Raw genomic sequence first — 13,908 nt, 5'->3', positions numbered from 1 at the left:
CTCCTTAGCCAGGTGGCTTTTCCTGGTCACGTTCTTTCATGCCTACTTTTGGTGCATTCAGTTCTGCAGCCTGAGCCTCCACAGTTTCTGCTGCTCTACACATTTGGACAGTCTTTTCTAGGGATAAGTCTCCTTCATGCAATAGCCTTTCTTGTAATGCAGAGTTTGTGATACCACAAATAATCCTGCCTCTAATTAGAGATTCTGTCAAGTTCCCAAAAGCATGGTTTTTACTCAGTCTCTTTAGGTCAGTAACATAAGGATCTTTAGGTCAGTAACATAAGGATCTATACTTTGCTTTGTTGTTTGTTTGAACGTAAATCTCTTCCAAGAATCTCATTCCTTTTTGGCATGTAATCATCCTCAAATTTGGACATTTTACTTAAGTATTTGGAGTATTTTACTTAAGTTCATATTCTGACAACGTGCAAGAAGACTGGGGATTTGACTTTGTAATGTTTCTTCTCTGGCTCTGTGACTGCTAGGCAGAGGCAACCGGAGCAGGGTGTGAGGCCCTGCCTCTGGATGCAAGGAAGCTGGTGGTAGATTCAGCAGGAGTGGCTGTGGGGTGCCGAGCAGCCAGACGTGAAGCCGGTGGCAGTGCGAAGTCACCATGGCCACTCCATAGGGCCCCCAAAGCGTGGGGCCCAGGGCAGTTGCCCCAATTCCACCCCCCTAGGGACAGCCCTGCTGCTAGGTACCAGTCATAACTGTTTCTAAATGCTGTCCAGTTCTCTACAGTATTCCCCAACCACAGAGAGATGGGGGAGGTTGCAAAACTTACATGTCTAACTATCCTGTTACTTAACTGCAGTCAGATCACTTGGAGGCTCTTGTCTCTCCACATGGCCGTATTGCTTCACTTGCTGTCAGTTTCCAACGTCTGTTTCAGTTTGGAAATCAAATTTCTTTCTCATTTGCCTTTCTTGAGACCATATAGTTATCACTGGCTTCAATAAGCACAAGCATACATGAATGAGAAGAACTAAACAAACTTTACTGTAGCACAAGTCTCTTGGACTAACTAGCTAGTTAACTAAGGGGTCATCTCCCAATTACTAATCTCTGTAGTCTAAGAGAGCAGCTCTATATTATAACTTCTACCACCAGTTGCCATCCTCCCTTCTATAATAGGGTCCCATTTTCCCCCACATTGTGAAAAAGAAGGGGAAAGGCCCTTTGAGAAGGATTACTCAGGTTGGGAGATCTCACTTCGGCAGGAATATAATAGAGCAGTTGTCACCAACCAGTGGATCTTGATCCACCGATAGATCTTGGAGCCTCTTGGAGTCTACCCAAGGCTGGGGTTGAGGGCTGAGTGCCCGTGTGTATGCAAGCATGCGTTCCAGCCCAGCAGGTCAGTCCATGGGGGAGGGAAGGGGCAGGGGCTACATTAAGGACCCCATGGTAAGGGGCAGTGCCACAGAAGCAGGAGCAGGGGTAAATTGAGTGGGGCCCCGGTTGGGTGGAACTTACCTGCTGGGAAGGCATGCCCTCAAATCATTTTTTCTCCCTCTGCCTCAATCTGCACCCCTTTTCCCACCCCACAGACTTACCTGCTGGGTGGGGGGTGGGTGGCAGTGGAAATGGTAGATCTTGGGTTGCTTTTAAATGCCAAAGGTGATCTCCTACTTAAAAAGGTTGGAGACCGCTGTAATAGAGTGAGACAATAGAGTGAGTTCCAGCAATCAAAGCGGGTGAAGTTGCTGCTAAGGAAAACCTGACGTTTGGACTGCTGAGGTAGACAGGGTTGGGAGGGCAGAAGACTGGGAGAAGGCCAGCAGTGGAAGGACCCCAGCTAAGACTGAGAGCATCTTTGGTCCAATGTCAGGCCTCCTAGGTCCTGGTCTTTCTCCAGGCAATGTGAGGTGCAGGGTAGCTGTAAAGGGGAGAGGCAGAAGATTGCATCTAAGAAGCCCTGCCTGGGAGTGCCACACTGGCGGTAGTACCTCATGCTGAAGAGGTGACAGGGAGACATTGAAGGAACAGCAGGACAAGGGAGGCAGAGATGGGCCCTGACTGAAGCAGGGGGAAGAGGGGGACACCAAAAGGACTTTGCTTCAGTTTGAGGTACTGGTCCCTGGTTATATCTTTCCATCTCAAGACTTTTGGGAACTGATCATTCAGTTCCACTTGGCATGCAGGCTGCAGAACGTCCCAGTTCTGGTCAAGCCTGTTACCATGTGGTAGTGGATACTACTACATCTTGAAATCTTTGGGCAATGCTCCATGGTTGATGCAGACTTTGCTGGGAAGAGATACCCAGTGCACTCCATTGTTAGGTGTCTACCTGGGAGGAAAACAAAATGTGCTTCTGTTGTATGGGAGGATTCTCTTTTTCCCACCACCCTGTGGCTTTGATTATACTGAATAAAAGGAAACCATAATAGCATAGTATACTATAACAATATACTGTAGTAAGAAAGACCTTTTAGGAATTCTGCTAACAAATGTTTTGCAAAGGTTAGTTTTATACCAGACTTGCACTGAAGAATTAAATTAATTGCTTACTTGCTTAAAACAACTTGTTCTTGAGAATCTAATAAAAGCAGAGCGTGTCTTAATAACGTATGTCAGAATTCAGCACATCGCATGGGAAAGTCTGTGATGAAACTGGCATGTGAATATGTGGCATGGAGTGGAGGCCTCGTTGCTATAGGAGTAACTAGCAAATAATCTGACTATGGAGGGGTCAGAACTTCGAGCATGCAGTGAAAGGTGGTTGTGGTTTAAATGGGAGGAAATGTGAGTGAGAGAACCAGAAAAAAAATAAAGGGCATGATGTGGCTGATGGGTCAGCCTTGTGAGGCTAACAGGCTTGCTGTTACATTTTTAGCTGAATGCAACTGCCACTGTGAGCACATGGAAGGAGGCTATAACTTAAAAGGAAGGGAAAGTCGCATTTGGAAAGAGTAGCACACACATACACACGATGGAATCATCCAGCCCTAGGAATAAAAACACCAGGTGTATATCACAACATGCACTGCCAAATTAATTATAATTAAGGCAAATGTAACCATGTTCAGCATCCTCCTATGCAGCACTGTTCTCAGTAAGAGAAGGCTGCCTGATGACAGGAAATATGGTCAGTGTGTCCAGCTCTGTTTCTGTGGGTGTTTGGTTAGGCTTCTGCATATTCAAGAGCTCCTGGCTGCAAGTGCATCTAACAACATGCAAAAAGTTGTTAGACAGTCCTCTGCATTCCCTTGTCCATTAGCTACATCCAAGAAAAAGAGCAGATTACTGATTATGTGCCAAAATCCTGTTTAGGCCCTTATAATGACAGGTGGCTGGAGCACTGTTGGAAGTCCAGGTTTTAGCCTTTGCCTTTCCATACCTTTTGGTCTTAAAGTGGAGCTTAATGTGGCCTGCCTTAGTTATTGCCTTGACATTTTTCTTCAAACACATCTGTGCCTCTCTCCAGATCCCAGAGTTTCCTGAACCTTCACTTGTGGAGGAAGAGGAAATCCAGGACCTCAGCACAGATCCAGTAGAAAGAATGATTACAAGATTTGCACAGGAATAGAACAAAATTCCAGGTCCACAATGAGCATTTGTACAGGGAAGTGACACTTGGCCATCGTGACTCCAGGAGAGGACATGAAAATAACCAGTCTGTTTGGCTGGGGCAGGCTGAGAAACAATATGAAAAGGCAGCTGAAAGACTGCCAAAATGGTATGGAGCGCAGATGTGATTCTATAAACATGTTTACCAAGCAATTTACTGTGAAGTGAAAATAGCATGGATTCCAACAGAGGGTTTAACCCCCGCCCAAAAAAACCCACAACTGCAATTTTTCAGTTCCACTTCAGTAAGGAACTGTGCTATGTGGACATAATTTTATAACACAATACCTTGCAAGAACTATTCCAGTGGTTTTAGACTTCAGGCATCTTTTAGAAAATGCCAGCTCTTCATTTTCACTTGGGGGTTTTGTGCTGTTTTTTCTACTACAGGAAAAATAACAGAGCAATTATTCCGTTGCAAAGAACCCAGAAAGACTGCAACAGTTAAGACTCTTTTTAACACTAAGGATTCATATTTGAAACTTCTGGGTTTATCCTGTGAATCTTGTTTGCACACCTAACTGCTAACTCTGTTTGATGCCCCTGAAAGGTTCTCAAGACACACCAGAGTGCCATGGCACCCTGTTTGAGAATCACCGATCTAGTCTGATACTTTGTGTGATGTTGAGCAGTACGTCGTTATCCAAGCAATTCTGTCAATCCACAGGACTACTTGTAGACTGTGGTGCTACTCCAGAGTGAGGGCAATGACACTCAGGCCCATGAGTAATCAAACACATGGTGTCACCGGTGCACAGCAAATCCCTTGATAGTGTACAGAAATTTACAAAACCCAGAGATGGGTGAGAATGACTTAATTGCATCACTCACCACACTGACTGACTTCCTCAAAGGACAGAAACTATCGTTCTCATTGGCAATTCAAAATAGCATGTAGTCATGTATTGACCCACTTGCAGAGCAGGATAAGAGTGAATTATGTCAGATTCTGTGTACATATGCTAAAGTAAATCAAGTTGTTGGGTAATGAAGTACTTTGGACAAATCATTCCTAAAGCATTGCCTTCAAAGGGCTAGCGCAAAGTCAATGTATCATTTAGGCCCCACTTTTCTGGAGATGAAAGTTTTAGTGAAACTAATGCAATGCACAGGTCAATGTTGACACACCACGTTGGGCATGAATTCAGTATTGCTAACTGTCATGATTTCTGGCATCATTCTTAAAGTCTACACTATGGGAATGTGAAAAACTTAGCTCTCTCATTTATTTATACAGTAAAAACCCTGTTATCTGGCATTCTACTAGCCAGAATACTCTATTAACTGGAGTTTCTGGCCAGCCAGCTGGATGGGGAGAAAGGTGGGGGAAGCTTGTACACAGTGGTGGCCGCCACCACCTACCGCCCTGCGCTGCCGCTGCTCCACATCCAGCCGAAAACCACCAGCCTCAGGTAACTGGAATTTTTAGATACCCAGCACCCACCATTCCCCACTTGCACCAGATAACAGGACTTTTACTGTATATATAAATATATATAAAAGAAAAAGCTAAGTTTTTCACATTCCTGAAGCACAGACTTTAAGAACACCACCAAAAATCACGGGAGTTGGCAACACTATGAATGTTACCTGGTGGGTACAGTTACACATTCATTTAATATGCCTTAATTATGGTATGTTAAGTTTAGTACTTGTAATGATGGGTACTACCAATGTGTCATAACTGGCACTACTGTGCATTAAGATTAAATCTACTGCACATCAGTCCATTAGCATGGGTTTTGTCCATCGCACTAATGCACAATAGAATTAGTCTACTGTGTTCCAAGTATCTTGTGAAGATGCACCTTATGTGAATAAATACAGCTCAGATAAGATCTTGCCAGACTGGGACCTATGACCTAATTCTTATTAACTTTCACCTGTGTGGCAAGAGACTGAAAGCAGAGCAACCTTTCTGCAAGTTAGAGGGAGGAGAACAGATTGCAGACAGGAAGAGTTTGGAGGAGGTACAGGAAGGCCAGGCTGCTTTCATGGTTTCATCGTTAGTGGAAGATGCCACTTCTTTGTAAACTGTTCTCCCAACAAAGAGGAGGCTTGTCTTAGAAGGGAGCTCTGTTTTTAACACACAGCCCTTGGCTTTGTTATATGTCTACTAGTGTGATAGGCACCTAGTTCTGGATTGTGCCATCAACAGTAGATGCAAATCCAGGCTGCAGTGTGAGGCTTGAGAGATGTTGAATTTAAACCTTTAAAAAGATAATGCTTACACTATACTGAAAATATTAATGAAAATATGACATAATACCAGATAGGTTGGAGAAGCTAATCTTTAATTGTTCATGTAAATTGTTGGGAATATTTGAAAGATGCAACAGATTAGTTCAGTCCTCAAGATTCTTTACTTAAGAAAGGCGATATCAGTCTGATCAGCCTCACTGGAGCATGATCAAATATTTACAGGTAATTGCACATAATTAGAGTGAAATCTCAAGGTTGCTCAGGAGTTTGCATGAATGACGCATGTTTAGAAGGACTCTAGATCACTATCTTAGGTGTCTTCAAAATGATTGCTTAAAGAGTTAATCTCTTGAAATGTCTTTGTAAATGATTAGTTCAATTCTGGGTGAGGTTATGTTTTGAAATAGGATACAGCATGCACTGAAATTTATGTGCGACTGCCAAAGCTTTGGAGAAGAGAGAGAGAAAAAGGATTGAGAAGAGGAGGCAGTTATGTTTTACTAATTTAAATGCATTTGTTATTGTGTTGGGAACTTTATAGTACCAGTAGGGTACAGAAAAAAATATTCCTGTGTGCAAAAGCTTCTCAAATTTGGAGTAATTCCAATTATGTTTTTAAACTACCTAGGCAGAGCATATGGGGGGGGGAGGGGAGCCAGCGGAATAAGAATGAAGTAATAAATAGTGGAGGAGATGGATCTTGTCACATTAAAAGAGCTGAGTTAACACCTACACAAAAGGCTACACCTCAGCATGGAAGTGGCCAGGATTTGCCAAGAAAAGTAATTAAACACGTGACCAAAGGTTTTCAGTTTCTTTAACACAAAATCACAGCATAAATCTACTGGTAATCATAATCCCAGATAACAAGGCTGTGTCCAAATTGAGAGAAGCAAATCTGAGATAGACTATTAGTAATTCCCACCACAGTGTGAATTCAGCATGTTAAAAAGGTGCAGAGCCTGCTCCTGAGTGTATGTAAATGGTAAACATGGTTTACAATTTGCTTTGTTTCATTTTCTTTAAAATCTTAGAAAAAAATCCAAACTTTCTGATATGTTGCAGCCCAAAAACTGAAACAGGAAGACAAACCTCAATATGTAATGACAAAATAGAACCCCTCTCCCTCTTCCCCTGTCCATTCTCCCCCCCTCAAAAAAAATCCTTGTAAAAGTTGAAGAATTAAAATAACTTTTCCTAGAAAAACACATATTTGCTAAAAGAACCATTTTTTCCAATAAAAAAGATTTAAAATTAAACATTTTGACTAGCTGTGGTTGAATCCCATGGAAATGAAATATCAAGGTTTTCTTACTTAGACAAACAAATATTTAGAAATAATGTGTTTGTTTTTTGTCAAGGAAGAATTTATGGCAACTTAATAGAAAGTTCTCATTAATGGATTTAAATGTTAACACCATCTTTTATGTAATGTGTTTTTCTTGCCATGTCCAGAACTTGGCCATAAGCAAGGCACACCTGTTAATAGTTGTGCAATATATCTGGAAAAAAAAACATATGGTGGGAATGTTGAAAGGCACCCGAACAATCTAGGAACTGTATTGTTGATGGGTTTTTTCCCTTCCAATAGGATCTCTACCTCTAAATCTCTTAAGAGTAAAGAAACAACATCTCTCCGCTTAACAGAATAAGTGACTGGTGCTCATATTTATACCCTGATTACTTTCCTTCTAATTTCAGAAACAAAATTACATAGCTCAGTTATTCCAAGTGAAGAAGTCAGCGTGGTTTGCCTTTTTAGGACTTTCACTGGTATTAATCTGAAAGATGGAATTGAAAAGAAAAGTAAATCTTGGTGTTGTGTTTATGCTTGCATATCCAGGAAGATATTTTGGGGATTGGATGGGAATAAAGAGCAGGCCATGTATACTTGACAGGTATAGTCCTTAGTTGCAGATGCTGGGGAACTTCATCTTTTTTTACAGATGAGCTTCCTATGTTTCCTACTTTGCAGGGAGAGCAGGTGTACCACATTGTCTCTTGCTACTCTGTGTTGTAGTGTGAACAGAGGCAGGACTATTTCTCCACTTCCTTCCACTACCGTTTGAGATGGTTTTCAACTCTGGGGACTCAAAGGAACAGTCCTTAGATGTTAGCAGGGCAGAGAGCCTGTAATTATGATTAGCTACTGCAGAGAGTTTGCAAACTGGAGAGAAGGTTACTGACATTCTGTCATTACAGGGGCCCTCCTTAATCTGGCCCTGTAAGCACAGAGAGGACAGGTATGAAATCACAACACCCAAATGGGATTTTAAAGGTCCTTGTAGGATCCTGAGCTGCTTTTCGTAGCACGCTGGAATAATATGCAAGAAAACAGTCTCTTTGCAACTTCAGCTGTCCAAGCAATACTGTGAATAACTGCTACATCCCAATCCCAATTCAGTAGTTTTTTTGCCTGAAAAAGAACTTGCTGATTGAGTCCCTTGACAGTTCCCAGCAGTTTCCAATGGGAAAAGCGCACTTATCAGGCGTTTTAGACACTTGAGTGTGCCGCATCTCTAGGCTGAAGGATGTACCTGGAAGGGCACTAGGGTCTTGGATCTCCTGTCCTGCAGCTGGTGAGAAAAGCTTCCCAGGCTTGACAGCCAAGCAGTGCTGGGGAAAGACCTGAAGACGAAAGTCTTGGGGTCTTGTTGCAGGGTAATTTTGGGAAGCTTCTGGAGCTCTTAACCCCCGGACTGTCTGCACATTCATTCCTTAAAGTGGTTTTAAGCACCTGTTATGCGGCTCAAAGTTATGCCACTCTAGGGTAGGATTATCTCTGACTGCACTATCCAGCTTCCGTCTCATTAAGGTGTGACCGCTCCCCACAGATGTGCCCCCACACTGAAATCCTCCACTACCAGGATCTCTCACCAGCCCACTGGTAGAGCAGGGATATAGAAGCCTGTCCGGCCTCACCACCCCTCCATTGGCAACTCGCAGCTACAGCTCCTAGTCCTGCCCCTGCTCACCAGGCCTCTAGTGGCACAACACAGAAGGTGGGGGACAGTCAGAGAAGGTTTCTGGACCAGTGGTTTTGAACCTGTGGCCCCTGGACCCCTGGGGGTCTTATGTTGAAGGAGTATAGGGGCTGACTTATTTTTGCGGGGGGTGGGGGGAGTGTTAAGATGATGGATGTATGGAAAGTTTTAAGGTTGTGGGTTGTAGCCATATTGATCTAAGGACATAGACAGATACGTTTCTTTGGACAGATGTGATATCTTTTATTAGACCAACTATATACTTGGAAAAATTGTTCTTTGCAAACTTTTGGGCACAAACACCTTCTAAGCACTCTCTATATGCCTGAAGAGGGGTGTTTGTGTCTGAAAGCTTGCAAAGAACGGTTTTTCCAGCTATTTAGTTTGTCTAATAAAAGATACCATACCTACCCATATCTATCCAGACAGTTTTATGCCTTTCAGGTGACAGGAGGGAAAGGGGCCAGGGCCCTTAGGGGTACCCCCACATACTCAGCACCTCTGCTAAGGGGTCCACAAAAGATGACTATGATGAATCAGAAGTGTAGATAATATTCACACTTACAGTCCAAAGAGGTCTGTGCCTCCATTCAAAATTATTGTAGGGGTCTGCAAATGACAAAAAAGGTTGATAACTAGACTAAGGGTGAGACTTCTCCAAGCTAGCTCTAACAGGGATCAACCTCATTGTGACTCACAGGGGAAGGTGCAACCAGGCCCTTACACTGGAAAGCTGGTCTGACTTGATCCCAACTAGTCAGTGACAGATAGATCCTCCCTCAGAAACCTGGGATCCTGGTTTTCTCCGATTAAAAACAAAAAAATCCTCAAATTTTTGGATTAAAAAAAGTAACCCAAAATCCACATTTGTCCATGATTAAAATGAGATGCCCCTAATATCTAGCTAGCTAGCTTGCTAGCTACTGTGGTGCTTCATTCATGGAAAAATGTGAATTTTGGGTCACTTTTTAAAATGTTTAAATAATTTTTATGTGATGAAAATGAAACGCCACTAATATGTGTGTGTATGTATGTATGTGTATATATGTGTGTGTGTGTATTTCTTTATTTTGTAGGGGTGTGTGTGATTATATATATATGTGTATATATATATATTTGTGGTGTTTCATTTTCATCACAGATAAATTATTTGAAGATTTTAACAAGTAACCCAAAATCCACACTTTTCTGTGATGAAAATGAAACACCGCTTATTTATATGTGTGTGTATTTTTGTAGGTGTGTGTGTATATGTATGTATATATACATGTGTAATGAAACACCGTGTGTGTGCGTGTGTGTGTATACACACATACACATGTGGTGTTTCATTTGCATCACAGAAAAATGTGAATTTGGGGGTTACTTGTTCAATTGGTAAATACTTTTTCTGTGATTTAAAATGAAACACCACTAATGTAAAGAGATTTTCATCACAGAAAAAAATGTGGATGTTGGGTTCCTCTTTAAAAAAAAAAAAAAAATCACTGTATAGATATCTATATTTAGATGTCAGCGCTGTTTCATTTCAGTGACCGAACAATGTGGATTTGGGGTTACTTTGTTTTGAATCCGAAAACTGGAGCGGTGTTGAAAGCGGAGAAAACCCTGCTCGCGTGCCTCGGGGAGTGCGGGTGCAGCTGGGGCGGGTTGGGCGCTCGCTCCCTGCTGCCCGGGCTGGGGGCAGCGTTGCGGAACCCAGGGGCTGGCCTCAGCCGGGCTGGGCAGGCCTGCGCCTTTAAGAGGCTGGCAAGGAGCAAGGGGCCGGCTCGGGTGCGCGCCTGTGTGTGTCTGGGCGCGGGCTCCTGCGCACTGGAGCTGCGGGCTGGGCGCACAGGGGCTGCGGCAGCGGTTGCAGCCATGGAGCTGCTGCTGCTGCTGCTGGGGCTGGGGCGAGCCGGCGGGCTGCGGGCGGGCGAGCGGAGCAGCAGCGCCCTGGAGGAGCTGGCCACGGAGCAGGAGGCGGAGGAGAGCCACCGACAGGACAGCGTGAGCCTGCTGACCTTCATCCTGCTGCTCACGCTCACCATCCTCACCATCTGGCTCTTCAAGCACCGCCGCGTCCGCTTCCTCCACGAGACCGGCCTGGCCATGATCTACGGTGAGCCCCTGCCCTGCCCTGCCCGGGCCTCCCTCCCAGCCCTGCCCTTCTGTGGTCCTCAGCAGACCCCCAAGCCGGGTTTGTCCTGCCGAGGGTGCAGCTGCCCCCTCCCACAGCGCTTCCCCGCTGCCCTCCAGGGCTGTCTGGGCTCCTCTGCCTTCCTGGCCAATGGGAGCGGCGTGCCAGTGCCAGGGTGGGAGCTCCCCCCAGAAGACGTGAAAATCATAACCTGGGGCACTCTGGTTTTACTAGGGCACTGTGATGGGCAGCCCACAATTTTTTTTTGCCCCAGGGTCAAAGGGGCATTTGAACACTGGACAGCGCCCCAGTGTCAAGATGAGTCTCACCTATGGGTGGGGGGGAAAAAAGGGTGGGGGCACCTAGAAGAGCCGGCCTTCCAGCCCCATCATGCGCAGGGTGCTGTGTCGTTTCAGTCCCTGGCTTTATTTGGAGGAGGCTAGTGGGCATTTTGGGGGCTGTAGCCGGGTGGAAGGAGGCTGTCCAGAGAGGCTGTGGCATCTCCATCCTTGGAGGTTTTTAAGACCCACCTTGGCTGGGATGATCTAGGTGGGGAGGGGGCTGTTTTGAGCAGGGGGTTGGACTGGGTGACTTCCTGAGGTCCCTTCTCATCCTCCTTTTCTAGGAGTCTGTGTGGCCTTTCTCCAAGCTGCCAAAAGATCTATAGGTGCATGGGGAGGAGGGAGAAGAAAAGTGAGCCACCTTACGTAAAGTGGAAGGACCTATATTATAGTGTGGGCAGGTCAACGCCACCCCCATTACATAACTTGCCTTTTGTGACCAGTTTTAGTTGGGGAGCTGCTATCGTGGGCCATAAAAAAAGGAAAACTGTTAGCCTGACACTTTATATGTAGTATACAGTGTCCAGGATGAGCTGTGGGTTGGGGTTTTTGCTGCTGTTGTTTTTTTTTTCCCAACCCCTTATAATTATGTTTGGTTACAGCTGCTATCTGTACCATATTGATGGTTGCATTAGAGTATGCGGGGCAAAGGGGAGCTCAGCTTGCTTTTTAATCCATTTCTCTCCTTTGGAAGGCAGGCTTGTTAAGAGAGCGTATTAGCAGGTCATCACGCTCATGGCTTTGCAATACATGTAACCCAGATACAGATCCTGTGCCTAGCCTTGCACAGGATGAAAAGAAACGTATTTAAACTTTCATGCTCTCGGTTAGGATAGCTATCTGCCAAGGAACTGCTGTTTTGTTATCTTTGGCAGCTTGTGCTTGTGGGCTACCAATTGATTGCAGTGTAATCAGATACCAGGAAAAGTTTGCACAAGGGCATCTGAAGTCTGCTGTGCTGAATAAGAAGTGAGTAAAACAGGCCTTGTCCTTTTACCTACCAAAGCAAAACCAAACCATACTTGGATGTAGAGCAATACTAACCTGCACATTTGCACAGTAGATGTTTACACTTGCATTCAGCATCACTGGTAATTTGACATGCAGTCTCATGGCTGTTGTAATTAATGACTGGGGCAAAAGGGTTACAGGTAAACCTGTGTTGTTGTATATAAACCTGTACTCGTTTCCTTTGATTTGTATGTGTAATTGGATTCTTACATACTTTGTTACACAGAGAACATAAACAGTTCTGATCAGAAGCAGTCATCCATTTAAAAATGACTTGTCTACCTTTGATTGGTTAGTATCTTACTGCCAGTAGCACTTCTTCTCTTTCATTAGGTAGGCCCGGTCTTCCAGGCTAGTGTGAAACACATACTCAAAATTGCTTTGGGTAAGCTTATTCTTAGTAGGCATAGATGAAAATTTCTGTGCACAGGAAAAACAAACCATTTCCTTCCTGATGAGTATTAACTGGTTCTAAGATCCAAATGACTGCTTGCAAAGCAATGGAATTTTCCTCTGCTGATGTTTCTCTTAAACCATCCCAATCTCCTCTCCCTTGCTGCATTGCTGTGCATTTCATTGTATGTACTGTCACTGCTGAAAACTAGAAAACCAAAGGTTAGGGAGAGGGGTAAATTATGTACCAGTGTGTAGTACTTAGCAGTTGAATAACCCTCTGGGGATGCACTGCAAGCATTAATTAGAGAGTAAAGATTAGGGTGATGTGAACATTACTTTAGCTGTCACCCAAATGCAGTCATTTTTAGAATTGCTTCAGGTGGAATTGTTTTAAGAACTCCTCTGCCTTTATAAACCTGTTTTTTCCCCTTGGTGTACTCATAATGGAAATGTTGTGGGTATTGAGAATTTAAATATACTCTTTTATACAGTTTATACATTTACTGTGTTGCTAAAATAGGCAAAACATTTGTTACAAGCTTCCAGGAGTGTTTGAATGTATTATGATCATCTCTTCAGGTGTGTTTTGATAGAAAACAGGAAACTTTTTTTTTCAACTGGGAAAACCTTGGATTTTAAATTAAAGGACATTTTGGGCCTTTAATACTAAAGATGGGTTCCTGGCTTCAAATCTGACACAAAGGTGATGAATGTCTACATTATGTCTCAGCAAATGTACAGTATTTTATCTCATCTTGTACTGCAGGCAAACAATGCCATAAGAAATATCAACACACTTAATCATTGTATGGTTCTGGTGCATGACAATGTGGATTTTTTTGAACTGCTGCATGGTTTGAAACATCATTTTGAAAAATGTAGTAGATGGACAATCTCTTGGTTTAAAGCTTATATTTTGGAGCATGCTCTTGCCATGTCATGGCAAACGTCTAGAGCGATGTGTTTGAATTAGTTTGGTTCTTTTTGCAGCTGCTTGTCCTTGTGCCAGTAAAGCTATACCAGGGTCTGTCTGTCTGTCTGTCTTCATAAATATTCCAGGCTTCCTTTAGAACAAAGAAAACTGTGTAAGTACTATCAAAGATGTAACAAAGAAAAGTATTATAATAGTGTTTTATATTCTTTATACAGCAATTTCTTTGTCTGCCTCTTGCGCGCACACATTCATATAGGGTATGGTGGTTATGCTGAAAGGTGGCATTTGGTGGGTGCTGAGTATTTAGGGGGCATAAAACAACATAAATGAAACCCCCCCCCCCTTTTTTTT

General features: G+C 43.6%; 1 protein-coding gene across 3 annotated transcripts in view; it reads left to right on the top strand.

Moving 5' to 3' along the window:
- Positions 1-10,585: 10,585 nt before the first annotated feature.
- The window catches only part of SLC9A7 (solute carrier family 9 member A7), a 131,667-nt gene continuing 128,344 nt past the window's right edge, over positions 10,586-13,908 (top strand). For 2 of the 3 annotated variants that reach the window (XR_002098894.1, XM_019524383.1), the window contains exon 1: positions 10,586-10,857. Coding sequence is in view for 2 of the 3 variants with exons in the window: in XM_019524383.1 (XP_019379928.1) it covers positions 10,617-10,857 (241 nt within the window). In the remaining variant the exon portion in view is untranslated. The remainder of the gene's footprint in view (positions 10,858-13,908) is intronic. The other variant, XM_019524384.1, reaches the window with a different exon arrangement.

The sequence above is a fragment of the Gavialis gangeticus genome, unplaced genomic scaffold (genome assembly GCF_001723915.1).
Source record: "Gavialis gangeticus isolate Ggan-Ray unplaced genomic scaffold, GavGan_comp1, whole genome shotgun sequence".
NCBI lineage: Eukaryota > Metazoa > Chordata > Crocodylia > Gavialidae > Gavialis > Gavialis gangeticus.
This window is presented reverse-complemented; position numbering and strand designations above follow the sequence as displayed.